The following is a 15,462-nucleotide window of genomic DNA, read 5'->3' as shown; positions in this document are numbered from 1 at the left end:
TTGCTGTCTGAGCCATATGCTCAGTCCCCAAGGCATCTCATAGGAATGTTTCCAAATCTGTGTCAGTGCTAATCCATTTCAATGGGGTGTGAGAAGTACTTGCAAATCACAACACACTGTGCCTGGTGTTTAGTAGGTGCTGCGTAGACATGTGTTCTCTGACTTTAATTTACCTCAAAGCGGGAGATGAAGATGGGGAGTTAACTGGGCTGATCCATTCGGGAGCCCAAGGCAGCTTCTTAAGCTCTGGTTATCAAATCTGAATTCCAGTCAACAGACCCTTCAGACCCACAGCGACAAACACTAACCAGTTCTCTATGAACAAATAAGAGATGCTTCCCTGAGCCTTTTGGACCCTGGGGAAGGACTGGTGCCAGGGCTGTGTGGGAACAGACAGCCAGGAAGGGCAGTGCCATTGTCATCTGACTTGAGGTGGCCATCACACCCACAGCCCACAGCTCTAGCCTCCTCTGCCATAGACTGGTCAGGTCTTGGCCATGCACAGTCCCCCAGCTGCTATTCTATGGAGATCCAAGACAGAGTCATTGTTGCTGGGACTCTGTTTATAGTCAGTAGCAGGGAGGCCCCACAAGGCAAGGTGGGTCGCGTGTGCTCCACACAGCTGATGTTGACTCAAGTTTTTAGCCTAGGGCCATCTCCCCAGCTGTCCCACTGAGCCCTGCCCACTGCTCTATACAGTCAGACATCACTAATGCAAAGCAACTATCTTCCGTGAATGATTCTGGGTAGAGGGTGCAGCTTCAGGACACACCAGGCAGCTCCCACCACATACTGTCAGTCACACCAGGCAGCAGCTCCCACCACATACTGTCAATCACACCAGGCAGCAGCTCCCACCACATACTGTCAGTCACACCAGGCAGCAGCTCCCACCACATATTGTCAATTAGCAAAGCCTCGCTAGACTACTGGCTTAGAGACTATGGACTCAAGGGGTCACCGGGTCTGTGTGGGTATGAACTGACCCCAACATTCCTCCTCTCTTGCCTTGCAAGAGACCTGGCCTGGCTGCCACCACCCCACCTGTCTGTGCCGAGGACCCCTTCCTTGCCTACTAGGCCCCGGGTTCCTTGCTGCCACATGCTTCTTCTGTAAAATGAAACTGATGATAACCCCAGCATCACATGGGCTGCCATGAGCAGGAGACCATGTGGACACACGCGTGCTGGCAGGGCTGCAAACTGTTGATGAGGTTTAGGGATGCAGGTGCACAAGGGTGCAAGCTCTGAGGTAGCTTCCCTGGGTTTCTGGCTCATGCTCTTGACCATTCGCTCTCCAGGGGGCGGTGCTGGGAGGCTGTGGGACCGTTAGGGGGTAGGGCCCAGCTGGTGGAAGTAGGTCACAAGAAATGGACTTTGAATTGCCACCCAGGCCCCCTGGCTCCTCCCTCCCCCTTTGCTGTCAATCACCCTGGCAGACTGAAGCCTGCCTAAACCATGAGTGCAAATAAATCCCCACTTGAGTTATTTCCACCAAGGGGTGTGGTCACAAGGGACTCAGAAAGTCATGTTTGTCACACGCCACAGCCTCAGTTTCCACATCTGAATGATGGATCAGTATGTCTTCTGGGACCTTCTGGTCCCAGATTCATGGCGGCTGTTGTCACCTGACAATGGTGCTGTACTGACTGTTGTACTCCATGGTTGACCCTTTGTTAAGTTCTAGAATCCAAGTACAACCTCTGGGACACGGAGAGTTTTGTCCTGGACCAGGGCTTCCTGGACAGATTCAGACAGTGAGCGAGCCCTGGGGTGGTAAAATCCCTCACCTGCTGCAGCCCAGAGAGGCATCCTAGCCAGGGTCCCTTTATTTCCCCCCCCCTCAAGATGATCCCTGCCTGGCACAGGGAGGAGGGATGGAGCAGGTCTGTAGCTCTTGGTGCAAAGGGAGCTGCCAGGCAAGTCCTACCTAGGGAGCCCAGCCAGCCCCTCCTCTTCGAGAGCTGCCGAGGAAAGCCAGGGACACAAAGGCAATGCTAATTGCCTCTAATTAGTCAGAGGAGGAAAGCACCGCTTTGCCGAGGCCCCTAATGTGATAAAGAGCTATTATTAGGCAGGAGCTGAGCCAAAGCCAAGGTGTTTGAGGAGGGAGAGGTCTGAGAGCAGCTAATCTCCAAACTGAGGAAGTGAGGGTGGTGGGGAGCCAGGCGAGGAGGGGGCTAGTGTTAGGGAGCACTCATGAGCTCAGGGCCCTGGGCCCTGCATCTTAAGGAAACATAATCCTATGTTCTGCTTGGTCAGCACCAGGATCTACTGCTTTGAGTCGAGCTGATGCCCTGACTGGTGATCTGGTTATTGATGCGGGCGTGGGGGAGGGTGTGGCGGTAATGTGAAGACTCTAGAGTTTGGATCCAGCCCTGTGAATTGCTAATCAGGGACAGGAATTCTCCTAAACTTTGATGTCCTCATCTGGAAATGGGACACAACAGTTTCTGTCTGACAGCAGCTTGAGGATTACATAGCCAAGGGGAAAGGCTGGCATGGAGCCCACAGGAGGCAGGTCCGTGCAGGTACTATCCCCAAGTGCTTCAGTGACCCGCTGTCCCAAATACACGGGCCATTGGGGAGCCCTTGGAGGGAGAGACTAGTACTCACCACTGAGGACAGGTCTACATTCTCCATCCTCCGGTCCTGTAGCAGCACGGGCTGGAGGCCTGCGACCCGCAGCTGCACGGAAGATGTGCGGTACACGAAGCCCAGCAACCAGTCTCCCCTGCAAACAGAAACCGGCACCATCAGCTTGAGCCTGGCCAGGTTGGGCATCTGAACGCTGGGCAACTGAGCAACTGGGCACAGTTGGACACTGTAGCCTGGGTTGGCTTCAAGCTCACAATCCTCCCTCTTCAGCCTCCAAATGCTGGGATGGATTGTGGATACCAGAGTGTTTTCCTAGACGCTCTGAGGGGCTCTGACCCGCAGCTGGTGCCTCCTCCTCCCTTCTGCTGAGATGAATCCCTTCAAATGGGAATCCCCCCCATTTGCTCTTTTCCTGCAGGCTGATCCATCACAGGCCCTCCCTCTATTTTCTATCCCTCTGCCTTCAGTTGTCACTCAGAGCCTCTGCTTCACCCTCCCTTCCAGTTCTGACCTCTGAGCCCAGCATGACCCTTACAGTGTGGGTTGCACACTTTGGCTCAAGCCTTCAGCCACTTACCCCATGTTCCATGTATGTATGTATGTATGTATGTATGTATTGTATATATTATATACATTTTCTTTAAATTGTAATATTGGGTCCCTGGGGCCTGGGCAAGCACTCTGCTCGATTGACGGGATATTTGCCAAGCATGCACAAATCCTGCTTTTGATCCTCAGCACTGCATAAACCAGAATTGGTGGTGTATGTCTGTGTACCACAACACCTGGGAGGTGGGGGCAGGAGGACCCTTGTCTATACAGAGTTCAAAGCCAGCCTGAGAGCCTGCCTCAAAAAGATAATGGTCACCTTCCTGCCCTTTGATTTTGAGCTTAGAGCCTCACCCTCTCTAGGTGACCGGTGGTGGTTCAGAATTCACGGTGGGAATTTTACAGCTAGCCAGCCTGTAGCCTGCATAACACAGTGTACTCTTGCAAGCTTAGGGTGGAGCTGCTTTCTGGGAGCTTGGAGTTACTGTTCAGAATGAAGTTCTGAGGGCCTCTCCTCCCACTTGAGACAGGGCTGCTCCCCCAGCCCGCCCCCAGGTCCCCCCATCCCTCCCAGCTTTCCAGAGGGCCTGGGCCCAGGATGCTGGCTCTCCACACTGCCAGCTGCTTCTGCCATCTTCCCATCCCAGCTCAGAAATCATGCTCCCAGAACGGAGCCCCAACACCTCACTGCCAATGGCACACATGCCTGAGCCTCAGCGGGCTTCTATCTGGGTCCCTTAGGTTTCAGTCTCAGAGCGATCCCTGTGCTCCCCCTCCAATTATAATCTGCAGTCATCCTGCAGGTGACCTTGTGCCTGACAGAGGGGTGACTCACGCAAGCTGTCCCTGTCAATGGCCATCCTGCAGGGTGGGCTGCCTCCCAGATCTGAACTCCTGGCCCTGGCTGCAGTGCTAGCAGCCAGTGGCCAGCTTCTGGAATCTTCTAGCATAGAGGCTTCTTGTGTCTAGCAAGGCTGTGGGGGGCACTAGGTCCTCCGGAAATATTATTTCCTCCCCCATGGCATGAGACTCAGACAGACCTGCAGTAGCCATTGACAATTCTTCCAGACACCACCTTCCTGAATGGTTCCCAGTGCTTGGGGTCCCCTTCGACCGGTGCGCCCAGAAGGACCACATCCTCAATGATACCTCGGCAATCTGTCGAGAGAGCCCAGCAGAGTCTGTTAGTGTTCCATGCCACAGTGGGTCCCGGTGGGAGGGTGAGGGTAGTTCGTGTAGGGGATGGGATGGGGAAAGGTAGAGGGTGCCAGGGGACTTGATAATGATACAGGCAATCATTGTTGCACACATACACATACACACTTACACATGGATACACAATGAAGCAGTTACCTACATTGTTCTATTATTAATAAAAACTTGGGAGTCAGATATTGGGGTAAAAACCAGATAGATCCAAAGAGTAATAGAGGGACAATCGGCTGACCTTAACTCTCCATACTTTCCAGATAGAAAGGGCTGAAAATCTCCCAAACCCCTGACTATATCTTCCTGTGCCCCCCTATGGGGGTCCTCCAAAATCTCTATGGTTAATTCCAGTCAGCCAATTGCTGACTCCATCCTCTGATTCAAGGTAAACTTAATTAATAGTCTTGGAGTGTCAATGAGAGCATATATCCTAACACACACACACACAACACACACACACACACACACACACACACACACACACAGAGAAAGAGAGAGAGCGAGAGAGAGAGAGCGAGCAATGGGGTGTGTGTGTGTGTGACACCTACAGCCCTGAGTTAGACCCTTACATGCCTGATGTATTCCTGCAAAATGTCACATTTGCATAGCACATAGATAGTAAGTGACACAGCTCAAGTTGGAACCAGGGCATCTTTCCACCACCCGAAAGCTCACACCCACTGAGAACATGGATGGCCTGTTGTGTCCCTCATTCTGAACCCTTCCCTTGGAAGATGGGGAAATGGGCTCAGAGAGAAGATGGCACCAGCCCAAGGTCACACAGCCAGAGAGAACCCAGCAAGGACTACAACTCAAAGTATCTGGATAGCTGTGGGGTTCCTGGGACCATTCTTGCTTCTAATGCAGAAACTGAGAGGCGTGTGGATCTCTGGTCATCACTGGGCCAGGACTTCTGAGGTGGCCATTCAGATGCCTCCTTTGCGCTAGGGAATTCCATCTCCCTGGCCAGTGGTCCTTCTGCCAGGGAACAGCTGGTGGAGTGCTACACCTCCTTGTGGCCATCAGGAACAATAGCAAGATTTCTGGGCAACTGTTAGATCCAGAGAGAGCCACAGAGAAACGCCTAAAAAGGCAACTGCTTTGACCTTGAACCAAGACTTGCCACTGAACCTCCTATGGTTGTCCAGAGTGATCATGAACCAGGTGGAGTTGGACATGCATTTTGCCACCCCTGAAGCTCAGTTGGCAGCTGCCTGGCAAACTCCTTCTTTCCACTCTCTGATGAGTTTGCATTCAAAATATTTGCTCTCTGCATGGGGGTAAAACCTGGGCACAAACTACAAGATAAATGCTTAGCAACACACAGGCATTGGCTAAGGAAAGCTGGCAAGAACCACTGCTGTGGAATCCGGGGTGGGAAGTCAGAGGCTATTACCCATCCTCTGAAGTTTCTAGACATGGAAAGGACAGGAAGAGGAGGCTGTGTTAAGAAAAAGGGCTGTGGGAAAGGCACAGCATCAATCTACTGTCTGAAGCTGGGCATGGTGTCACACATCTGTGATCCCAGCACTTCTGAGGTGTAGGTGGGAGAGTCAAGAGTTCGAGGCCATCCTCTGGTATATAGCAAGTTCAAGGCCAGCCTGGAATATAATCTACTAGCTCACCCTCTAAAATAATTTAGGTGTTGTGATCATCATTCAGGGTTAATGTGCTTGTGTAGTACATGCAAGGTCCTGTGTTCCCATCCCTGCATTGAAAACAAATTGTTATCAGGTTGCACCTTCAGTGTCCAGCAGCCCCCTCATAAGGACATGTGATCTGTGAGTCAGGAGGTACAGTCAGTACAGAATGCACCTATTTTTCAAGATCAATGTAGAACGACAGAGGCTAATGAGACAGACACTCAGTAGGTAAGAGTGCCTGATTTGATCCCAGGAACACACATGGCATAAGGAGAGACCAAGTCAAATTGTCTTCTGACTCCACATGGGAACAGAGTCATGCACGCTTGCATGTGTGCATGCATACACCCTCCCCACATACACATACACACCACACTCAGACACACATACACTCATAACACACACATAAATACACAAACAAACAAACCCACATCCCTACACAATACACATACATAACACACACAACATATACGCATACAACACACACATACATATACAATATACATACATATGCAACACGCACACATAAATAATACACATACACAGCCCACACACACAACCCACATACACTACACACAAACAACATATATACACAACACAGATACAACATCCACAAGACACAACACACATTCACAAACCCCACATATAACACACCCCACCCCCCCTACCCTCCGCCTCAAACAAAGTAAGTAAATGTAAAACTACAAAGATGCCAGGGATGATCATTTAATGGCTCTGGTGTTCTTTTGCTGTGGGGACAGTATCTGCCAAAAGTCATTTTCTGGCTCAGGCTTTCCCTTCTGTGACAGTTTGAGGTATTAAGTATGGACCCACAGGGCTGAGGATGCAGCTCAATGGTAGAGCACTTGCTTAGCATATGCCTTCCACCCCCAAGCTTATAAATATTCATACTCTTATGTAAAAGGAGTGAGGTTATCTTCAAGTTCAGAAGTCACAGACATGGACAGCTTTTGTGCTTGGATTTCTCATTTTTGCAACACCTCCTTAGATCTTATTCATATTCTGCTATTACCATGGGGGCGGGTGGCCCTCCATCCTGCTATAACTTTGGCAGTAGGGAGGTCTCGTGCCTCCTGTTGAGAAAGAAAGCCTGCCAGTCAAACCGTCGCCCTGGCTTGCTCTCGGGACTTTCAGTCATCCCATGTGTGATCTGGCACCCTTCCTTCCACAGTTCTCTACGTTTACCAATTCTGTTACTCTAGCCTAGGAGCAATGCATTCAAGATAGAAGTCGAGGCCGAGGATGTGGATAGGTTCCATGCCCAGCATGAAATGAACTAGGTGTGCTGGTGGATGTCTGTAATCCCAGCATCTGAATGCTAGAGGCAAGAGGATCAGAAGTTCAAGGCTGTCGTGGTCTGAATGAGAACGGGCCCCGTGGGCTCATAGATTTGAATGTTTGGTACCCACTTAGCGGACTATTTAGGCAGGATTAGGAGGCGTGGCCTTTTTGTAGAAGATGTATCACTGGAGGTGCAGATCAAGATGTAGCTCTCAGCTCCTTCTCCAGCACCATGCCTGCCTGCATGCTGCCATGCTCCCCGCCATGATGACCATGGACTCACTGTCTGAAACTGTAGGCAAGTCCCTAATTAAATGCTTTCTTTAAAAAGATGATCTGGTCATGGTGTCCCCTCATAGCAATGAAACAGTAACTAACAAAAGTTCATCCTTGGTTATATTGCTAGTTCTAGGCCAGCCTGGGATACATGGAACCCTATCTCAAAAACAAAACAAAACAAACCCCCAATGAAGTGACTGGAAAATGCTAATTGCTGACAGGGTATGGAAGAGTATTTAAATGTTGTTCCTAAATCTCCTAAAAATATTTTGTTTTTATTTATGTGTTTTGTATGTGGTTATGCATATGTGTTCTCTGTACAGGTGCTCTTGGAAGCCAGAAGAGTGCTCACTGGATCCCATGGAGTTATAGGTAGTTGTGAGTTGCTTGATGTGGGTGCTAGGAACTGAACTCGGATCCTCTGCAAGGGCAGCCAGTGCTCTTAACCAGCAGCTCCTAACCAATTCCCCCACACTAGTTTAAATATTTCAAGTGCACATTAAGCAAATGTTCTGCCATATCCACCCTCAATCCCTGGTTTTAAATTTTTAATTGTGAGCTGGGCAGTGGTGGCACACACCTTTAATCCCAACACTCAGGAGATAGAGGCAGGTGGATCTCTGTGAGTTCAAGACTAGCCTTGTCTACAGAGTGAATTCTAGGACAGGCTCCATAGCTACTGAGAAACCCTGTCTTGAAAAACAAAAAGAAAAAAAAAAACATTAAAAAATTTAATTGTGAGAAAATACATATAACATTTCCCATCAAGTTATAGAGTGGAGGATAGCCTTGAACTTGGGACCTTTCTACGTTTACCTCCCTGCTGCTGGGATTATAGGTAAAGGTCACCACTCCAAGTTAATGAGGCACTGAGGATAGAACTCAGGGTTCCATGCATGGCACATGAGAGCTCTATCAACTGAGCCACCTGTTCAACCCCTTGTCACATTAAAGTGTCAATTCAGGGAGCCAGGGAGATGGCTCAGTGGTTAAGAGCTCTTGCTGCTCTTGGCCAAGGAGCCTGGTTCAGTTCCCAGCACCCGTGTTGGGCAACTCAAACAACCACCAAAATTTCAAGCTCTAGGGGATCTGGCACCCTCTTCTGGTTTGCCTGGGCAACTGCATTCAAACCCCTAGACATAATGGAAGATTAAAAATAAATCTTTATGAATAAAGTGTTTGCTCAGTGGCATCAAGGACATCTTTGTCATTGTGCTGTGTTCTTCCTTAATTTTTTTGTCATTGTTTTTTGTTGTTGTTATTTATTTATTTATTTATTTTTCAAGACAGGGTTTCTCTGTGTAGCCCTGGCTGTCCTGGAACTCACTCTGTACACCAGGCTGGCCCCACCTCTGAGATCCTCCAGCCTCTGCCTCCCAAGTGCTGGGATTAAATGTGAGCGCCATCAACCACCCAGCTTCTTCCTTCATTTTGTCAGCATTTTGCTAACAGTTTACATCTCTCCACTGCCTCCCCTTACCTCCCCCCCCCAGACTCCTGGGACAACATTTTCACCACTCAGCACTCCTAGAAGTCTAAAGATAGCTGGCCTCAGCTTTTCCAAAACTCATTCAGGACCCAGAAGGGGCACCCTTTTCCCTGACAGCCTTGAAAACTATGTATGTATAAATTCTAAAACCAAACATTTAAAGAACATATCACAGGGGGCTAGCTTCACCCATGGAAGCCGCCATAGCTGCTCTGACCTCTGTGAGTCTCCCTGTCCCCACAGTGGGCCTCGTTAAAGGAAAACCGATGTGCACAGAGCTTTTGGTGTCTCCCCAAATGGCCAGAGAGGAATAAGCACACTCCCACATGCCTGTCACGTTGTCAGTAATGAGACTTTCTCAGCTGGAAAGCCCAGAGCATCTCAAGGCAGACCTTAAAAGTGGATGGATCCTTTCCCTCCTGCCAGGGGTTCATGTGTGCAGACAGTGATAAGGTGGGAACAAGATGGGGTGGGGAGGAAGGATGCTGTCTGCCGGCTGTGGGTTTGCAAGAAAGGGCTTTGAGATGATCTGAGCTGTGTCTAACACAAACCAAGTCTGTTGAAAAGATGCTCACATATGTATACCATAGAGGGAGAGGAAACTACAAAGCGAGAGAGATGAGTTGGGAGAAGGGGGGCTCTGACCACAGTGTTGGCCCTATTGGAAGCTCACACTGGTGGGACACCATCTAGAGGGACCTATTTGGCCCGCTGATCAGGGGTCTTCAAGGGGACCACTAAGCTTTCATCTCTGCTCTCTGATACCCTCACAGAGTGAGACGGCTATTACTGCACCCCAGGAACCTCAAAATCAATGTTTCACCTGGCTTCTCCTGGCTGCCCCCCAGGTAGGCTGAAGTCAGGTTTGACTTGGTTCAAGCAACTGTTGCGTACAGTTTCATGGCTGGGAGATAAATTACATCAAATGCGTTTGTGGATTGTGTGTCATTGTGGCGAGGAAAGCCAGCTGAGGGAGCCACTGTCGGCTGTGTGTTTCTGCTGGTGTCTGGGGACAGCCAAGTTAATGTTCAGCCAATCGGGAGTGTGAGGATTCTAGGGTTGGGCTAATCAAATAAATATTTGAAGAAATATTTTATTAATATTTTTTAAATTACACACGCATGTGTCCAGGTGCATTTGTGCATGAGTTCAGTGCCAGGTGGGTGCCAGAAGCAGCAGTCAGATCCTCTGTAACTGCCTGAATTACAGTTATGAACAGCCGGACATGGTACTGAGAATCAAATTTGGGTCTTCTGAAAGAACACTACATGCTCTTAACCACTAAACCATTTCTCCAGCCTCCCCCCATTTTGAGACAGGGTCTTACAATGTAGCCCCTTGCTGGCTTGGAACACATTATATAGACAGATAGGTCTAGAACTCACTGAGATTCCCTCTGCCTCTGCCTCCAGAGCGTAGAGAGTAAAGGCGTGAGTCACCATGCCTGGCTCCCTTTCCTTTCCTTAGAAGAATTGTGTGTGTGTGTGTGTGTGTGTGTGTGTGCGTGTGCGTGTGTGTGTGTGTGTGTGTGTGTGTGTGCGTGTTAACCCGGTCAGCAAACCCTGAGGCCCCACTTGTCTTCTGTCACAGATGTGCACAGCCAAGCCAAGCCTGGCTGTCTTACATGGATCTGAACTCAGGTCCTCACGTTTGCAGCTACAGGAACCGACTGAGCCATCTTGCTACCTCTAACACTCACCCCACTCCCTGCTTTAATTTTTTTCCTGTGAGACAGTATCTTCCTCTCTATATAGTTCAGGCTGGTTTTGTATTTGTAAATCCTCCCGCTTCAGTCACTTAGTACTAGGATACCAAGTGTGTTCCACCATGCCTGGCTCTCTCCTTCCTTCCTTCCTCCCTCCCTCCCTCCCTCCCTCCCTCCCTCCCTCCCTCCCTCCCTTCCTTCCTTCCTTCCTTCCTTCCTCTCTCTCCCTTCCTTCCTATCTATCTATCTATCTATCTATCTATCTATCTTTTACCATCATTACCTCTTACTTTAGGAAAAGTTCCGGACCAAGTGATCCTGGAAGTAAGCGGACTTCCTCCATTCCACCACGGGACACTCAGTCTCAGAGACCTATAAAAGCTGTCCTGGGCCACACAATGAGTACCATACAGGCTTTGGCCACTTCTACATTTCAGCTCCCTCTTGTCTATCTCACTTCCCTTTGTGATTGGATGCAATTTTGAATTATGTATGTCTTGACAACTACGATGCTTTCTGAAATTGAGTTATGTAAACAGATCACAGGTACCCATAAAGATGACTATTTCTAGTTTGGTGGTTGTGAAAGATAGCCTGGCACCCTGACACTCTGGAACCTTGGTACCCTGGCAGCCTGAAAATCCCAAGAAGAGTGACATCTGGTGACTAGGCTGAGGGTACATCTGACCCATGTGTCAAACTGAAGTGGGTGAAGAGATACGGCTAAGGAAGAGAAAGGGAGGACCATGACCTACCACACATTTTCTATCTGTTACTTTTTGACACTGGGCGTGGAACCCAGGGCCTTGCACATGCTAGACAAGTGCTCTGACACACAGCTATCCCCTAGCCTTTGGGTTCTTAAGATGCACTGTGGTGGTCTGAATGAGAATGACCCCGTAGGCTCACAGATTTGAGTATTTGATGTCCAGTTGATGGAACTGTTTGGGAAGGGTTAGGAGGTGTGGCCTTGCTGAAGGAGGTGTGCCACTGCTGGGCGTGGGCTTTGCTGTTTCGAAAGTCCAGGCCATTTCTAGTTAGCTCTCTCTGCCTCATGGTTGTGGATTGAATGGATTGAGATGTAAGCAATGCTACAGCACCATGCCTGCTTGCCTCCAGCTAGCCCCCCCCATCAGTCATAAAGTCTAACTGTGGAACTGGGAGCCTCAAATGCTTCGCTTTGTAAATTGCCTTGGTCACAGGATATCATCACAACAATAAAAAAACTTGTTGTTACCAGGGAGTGAGTGGGCCACCACTGCGGCCATCTCAACTATGCAGTTTTTGGAGGAAGGCAGAAGACTCTGAGGCTTTGGACTAGGAAGGTGGTTGAGTGCTGTAAGTGAGGCTTAATGGGCCATCCTAGTAGGAGCTTGGAAGACAGTGCTGGGAGCAATGTGGAACTTGGAAGCCCAGCTCAAGAGGTTTCAGAGGGGAACACTATTGGCAACTGGGCCAGAGACCATTCTTGTGCTAGTGTGGCCTTCTGCCTGAGGGGCGGTGGCAGTGATGGCTGGCTGCACACCACGGGTCCTCTTGTTTTGGTCTTATTTTTGAGACAGGCTTCTTACTATGTAGTCCTGGTTGACCTGAAACTCAGTTTGTAGACCAGGCTGGCCTCGAACTCATGACGATTTGTATGCCTCTGCCTCCCAAGTGCTGGGGTTAAAGGCATGCGCCACCCACACCTCTGGCCTTTTACTATCTATGACTTTGATAACTGTAAGGAGCTGTTTTTCTAAGCGTGAGGTCTGAGCCCAAGGCTTGTTTCCCTCTGCTCCAGCCTCCTAAGTCTGGGTTACTGGCTTGTGCTTTGATTTTTCTATTTCTTTCTTGTTTCTTTTCCTCTTGAGGGCTCAGTTCAGCATTTCAAGGAGTACCTGCTGCAACTTCATTAGCACTTATGGGGTTTTTGTAATGGGAGAATTTATACTGCAAGGTATCTGGAAGCTAATTAGTCTACACAATTGCCACTCCAGAACTATGCTAATGTAGACCTGTTTCTGTCCACCCCCTCACTTTCTGCCTCTCTTGTTCTCACCGTTGTCTCTCCCTCTCTCTCCCTCTCTCTCTCCCTCTCTTTCCTTCTCTCCCTCTCTCTCTCTCGCTCTATCTCTCTCTCTCTGAGACAGGGTTTCTCTGTGTAACAGCCCTAGCTGTTCTGAAACTCGCTCTGTAGACCAGGCCGAACTCAACAGAGATCCACCTGCCTCTCCTTCCTGAGTGCTGGGATTAAAGGCAGGTGCTACCATCACCAGTTTCCTTTAAGACAGGAGCTCATCTGTAGCCCAGGCTGGCCTAGAACTCCCTATGTAGCCTAGACTGGCCTTGAATTTGTGGTAATTCTTCTCCCTGAGTTCAAGTGTGAGCTACCACACCCACTATTTATTTATTTAGTTTTGGCAATTTGGAGGATCAAATCCAGGACCTCACACATACTGTGTGAATTCCATACCACTGAAATACATGCAGCCTCTTTCCCTTGTATATAGTTTATCTTATATTTGTTTATTTATTTATTTGAGACTGGATTTCATCATGTAGCTATGGCTGGCCTGGACCACACTCTTGTAAACCAGACTGGCCTCAAACTCATAGAGATCTACCTGCCTCTGCCTCTCAACGGCTGGGATTAGAGGTGTGCACCACCATATCTAGCTCTCTCCCCCTTCTAAAGAAGATGGGATTTCACTTTGTTGTACAGATTGGCCTTGAGCATATTCCACTTGCTTCAGCCTCCTGCCCGAAGCTTTGCAGATCTTTACTTTTTGTGGAATGGCTGATGTGGCTATTGGTGGAGAGCAATGCTTATTTCTTGCCTGAGCAGCTCGGTGTTGCTGAGCTCTGGATGCTAGAAGGAGACTCAGCACAACCTGTGTCTCTCAATGTCCTTGGAACACATGAATGTGTCCATGGACCTCCTAACCATTGGCCCCATCTCAGAAGAGTTCTCAGTGACTGATGGCTCCCCCTAAGCCTAGAACAAAAGATCCTGCCTTGAATGTGGCTGGAGCTTTTCCTCTTCTTGGATGGACTGTGCCCTTATCCTACGAGCCAAAAATAAACCCTTCCTTTCAAAAGCCACCTCTTGTTAGGTATTTGGGTCACAACCCAGACTAATACTACACCCTGCCATATTCTCATTTGGAAAAATGTCCCAAGAACCCTGAACTTGCAGGCACTCAGGATGGTTCTATGGGAGGCTGTCTGGAAACAGCTGTCCATCAACAGGTCAATATTAATTCCTTCCCCACTTAGTAGATTTAATGCATAATAAATGCTTATCCAGGGAAACAAAAGCAAGGATCACACTGGTGGCCATTTCTCAGGAAATCTAATTAGCTGCTGAGTTCTGTGCAGGCTCTTAATGCAGGGCAGCTTCTCTAGCAGGTGCTTCTAGAAGCTGGCCTGGGAGACTGGGCCACAACAAGTGGCTCCTGGGCCCTCCTCGTCTGTAAAGTGTGTCCCCAAAGCCACAGCAAGGAGCTGAGCTGACCACAGCACTGAGGGTGTCTCTCAGGAGCCGGCAGGGAAGGTACACCACACAGAGCTAAGCACCACCCTTGTGGGACACTAGGAGGAACCCTGATGTGGGTATCAGCAAGGGTCAGACCTGCTGGGCCTCCTGGAGCAATACTCTGTGACAGAGTCCTTAAATTCAAGAGACTCTTCTCCTGAGAGCAGGGATAGTCGTCAGAGGGTGGCGGTGGGGGGAGGAGAGAGGGAGGGGGCTGGGTCAGGGGAAGATGTGGGGAGAAAGTAGCAGGGGCGGGGAAGGGGGGCAAGCCTTAAAGATGCTGCCAGGTAGGAAAGGAGGCAGCTGGATGGCTGTGCCCTGTGGTTCTGTACTCCACACACACTAGCTCCCCCACCCCATCCCCAGCACACTGGAAAGGGGGCAGTACTCTTCATCAGAGTTCTGCAGGGGCGGGCAGGACTGATTAACTCCACACCCTGATCTCTCTCTGAGTCTGTGATTAGCACACAACAGGCTCCCAAAGCCAAACCAGCTTAAGAGCCATTGGATTTCAAAATGTAAAACTGACCAGACTGAAGACCCCAGATTTGTGGCCTAATTAAGCCTTCGGGTCCTCAGGTGCTCCCCAAAAGTCGAAGTGGTGATTATCTGAGGAAGTCCCCTAGCACACTTCTCAGCTCGAGCTGATAACGATCTTTCCAGCCTGACCTTCTGCCCACAGCTCCGGCTTTGGAGCCTTTGGAGCTGACACTGACCTTTCTAATGAGCAAAGGCCAGAGACACCGAGTGAGATTTGGCTGGCTAATTAAGTCTGAACAGAGCACCTAGGCCCTGTAAGGCAATGGCCCAGCATAGACTGCACGGGTTGGGTTGAAATGGAAAGCCCTGTTCTCTGGGGAGCTGGCATCTCTGCCCCTACATATCCCCTGGACAGTACTCTTTGTTTTTGCCTTGACTAAGGAAGCTAATAGCTAAATTCATAGCTTAATTATTGCACAGGCTAATAATAGAGAAAAACACAGTGTCCTGCTGTTTTTTTTCCCCCTTCCAACTTGACAGACTAGAGTCACCTGCAAAGAGGAAATGAAATTGAGAAAACATGCTCAACCTGCAGGCAAGTCTGTGGCATCTTCTGGATGAATGACTGGATGGGAGGGCTCCGTCCACCGTGGTGGAGCCACCCTGGAGCGGGGGTTCTGGGTTCTATAAGA

The 15,462-nt window shown here is 49.4% G+C and overlaps 1 protein-coding gene across 1 annotated transcript in view; it reads right to left on the bottom strand.

The window, feature by feature from the left end:
* Tmco4 (transmembrane and coiled-coil domains 4) overlaps positions 1-15,462 on the bottom strand; it is an 81,116-nt gene that overhangs the window by 2,212 nt on the left and 63,442 nt on the right. Inside the window, exons 13-14 of the mRNA XM_051173472.1 lie at positions 4,187-4,304; positions 2,616-2,733 (exon numbers count right to left, since the gene is read on the bottom strand). Of these exons, the coding sequence (XP_051029429.1) occupies positions 2,616-2,733; positions 4,187-4,304 (236 nt within the window). The remainder of the gene's footprint in view (positions 1-2,615; positions 2,734-4,186; positions 4,305-15,462) is intronic.

The sequence above is a fragment of the Phodopus roborovskii genome, unplaced genomic scaffold (assembly GCF_943737965.1).
Source record: "Phodopus roborovskii unplaced genomic scaffold, PHOROB, whole genome shotgun sequence".
Classification (NCBI taxonomy): Eukaryota; Metazoa; Chordata; class Mammalia; order Rodentia; family Cricetidae; genus Phodopus; species Phodopus roborovskii.
Note: the sequence above shows the minus strand (reverse complement) of the source record. Positions and strands in the feature narration are given on the sequence as shown.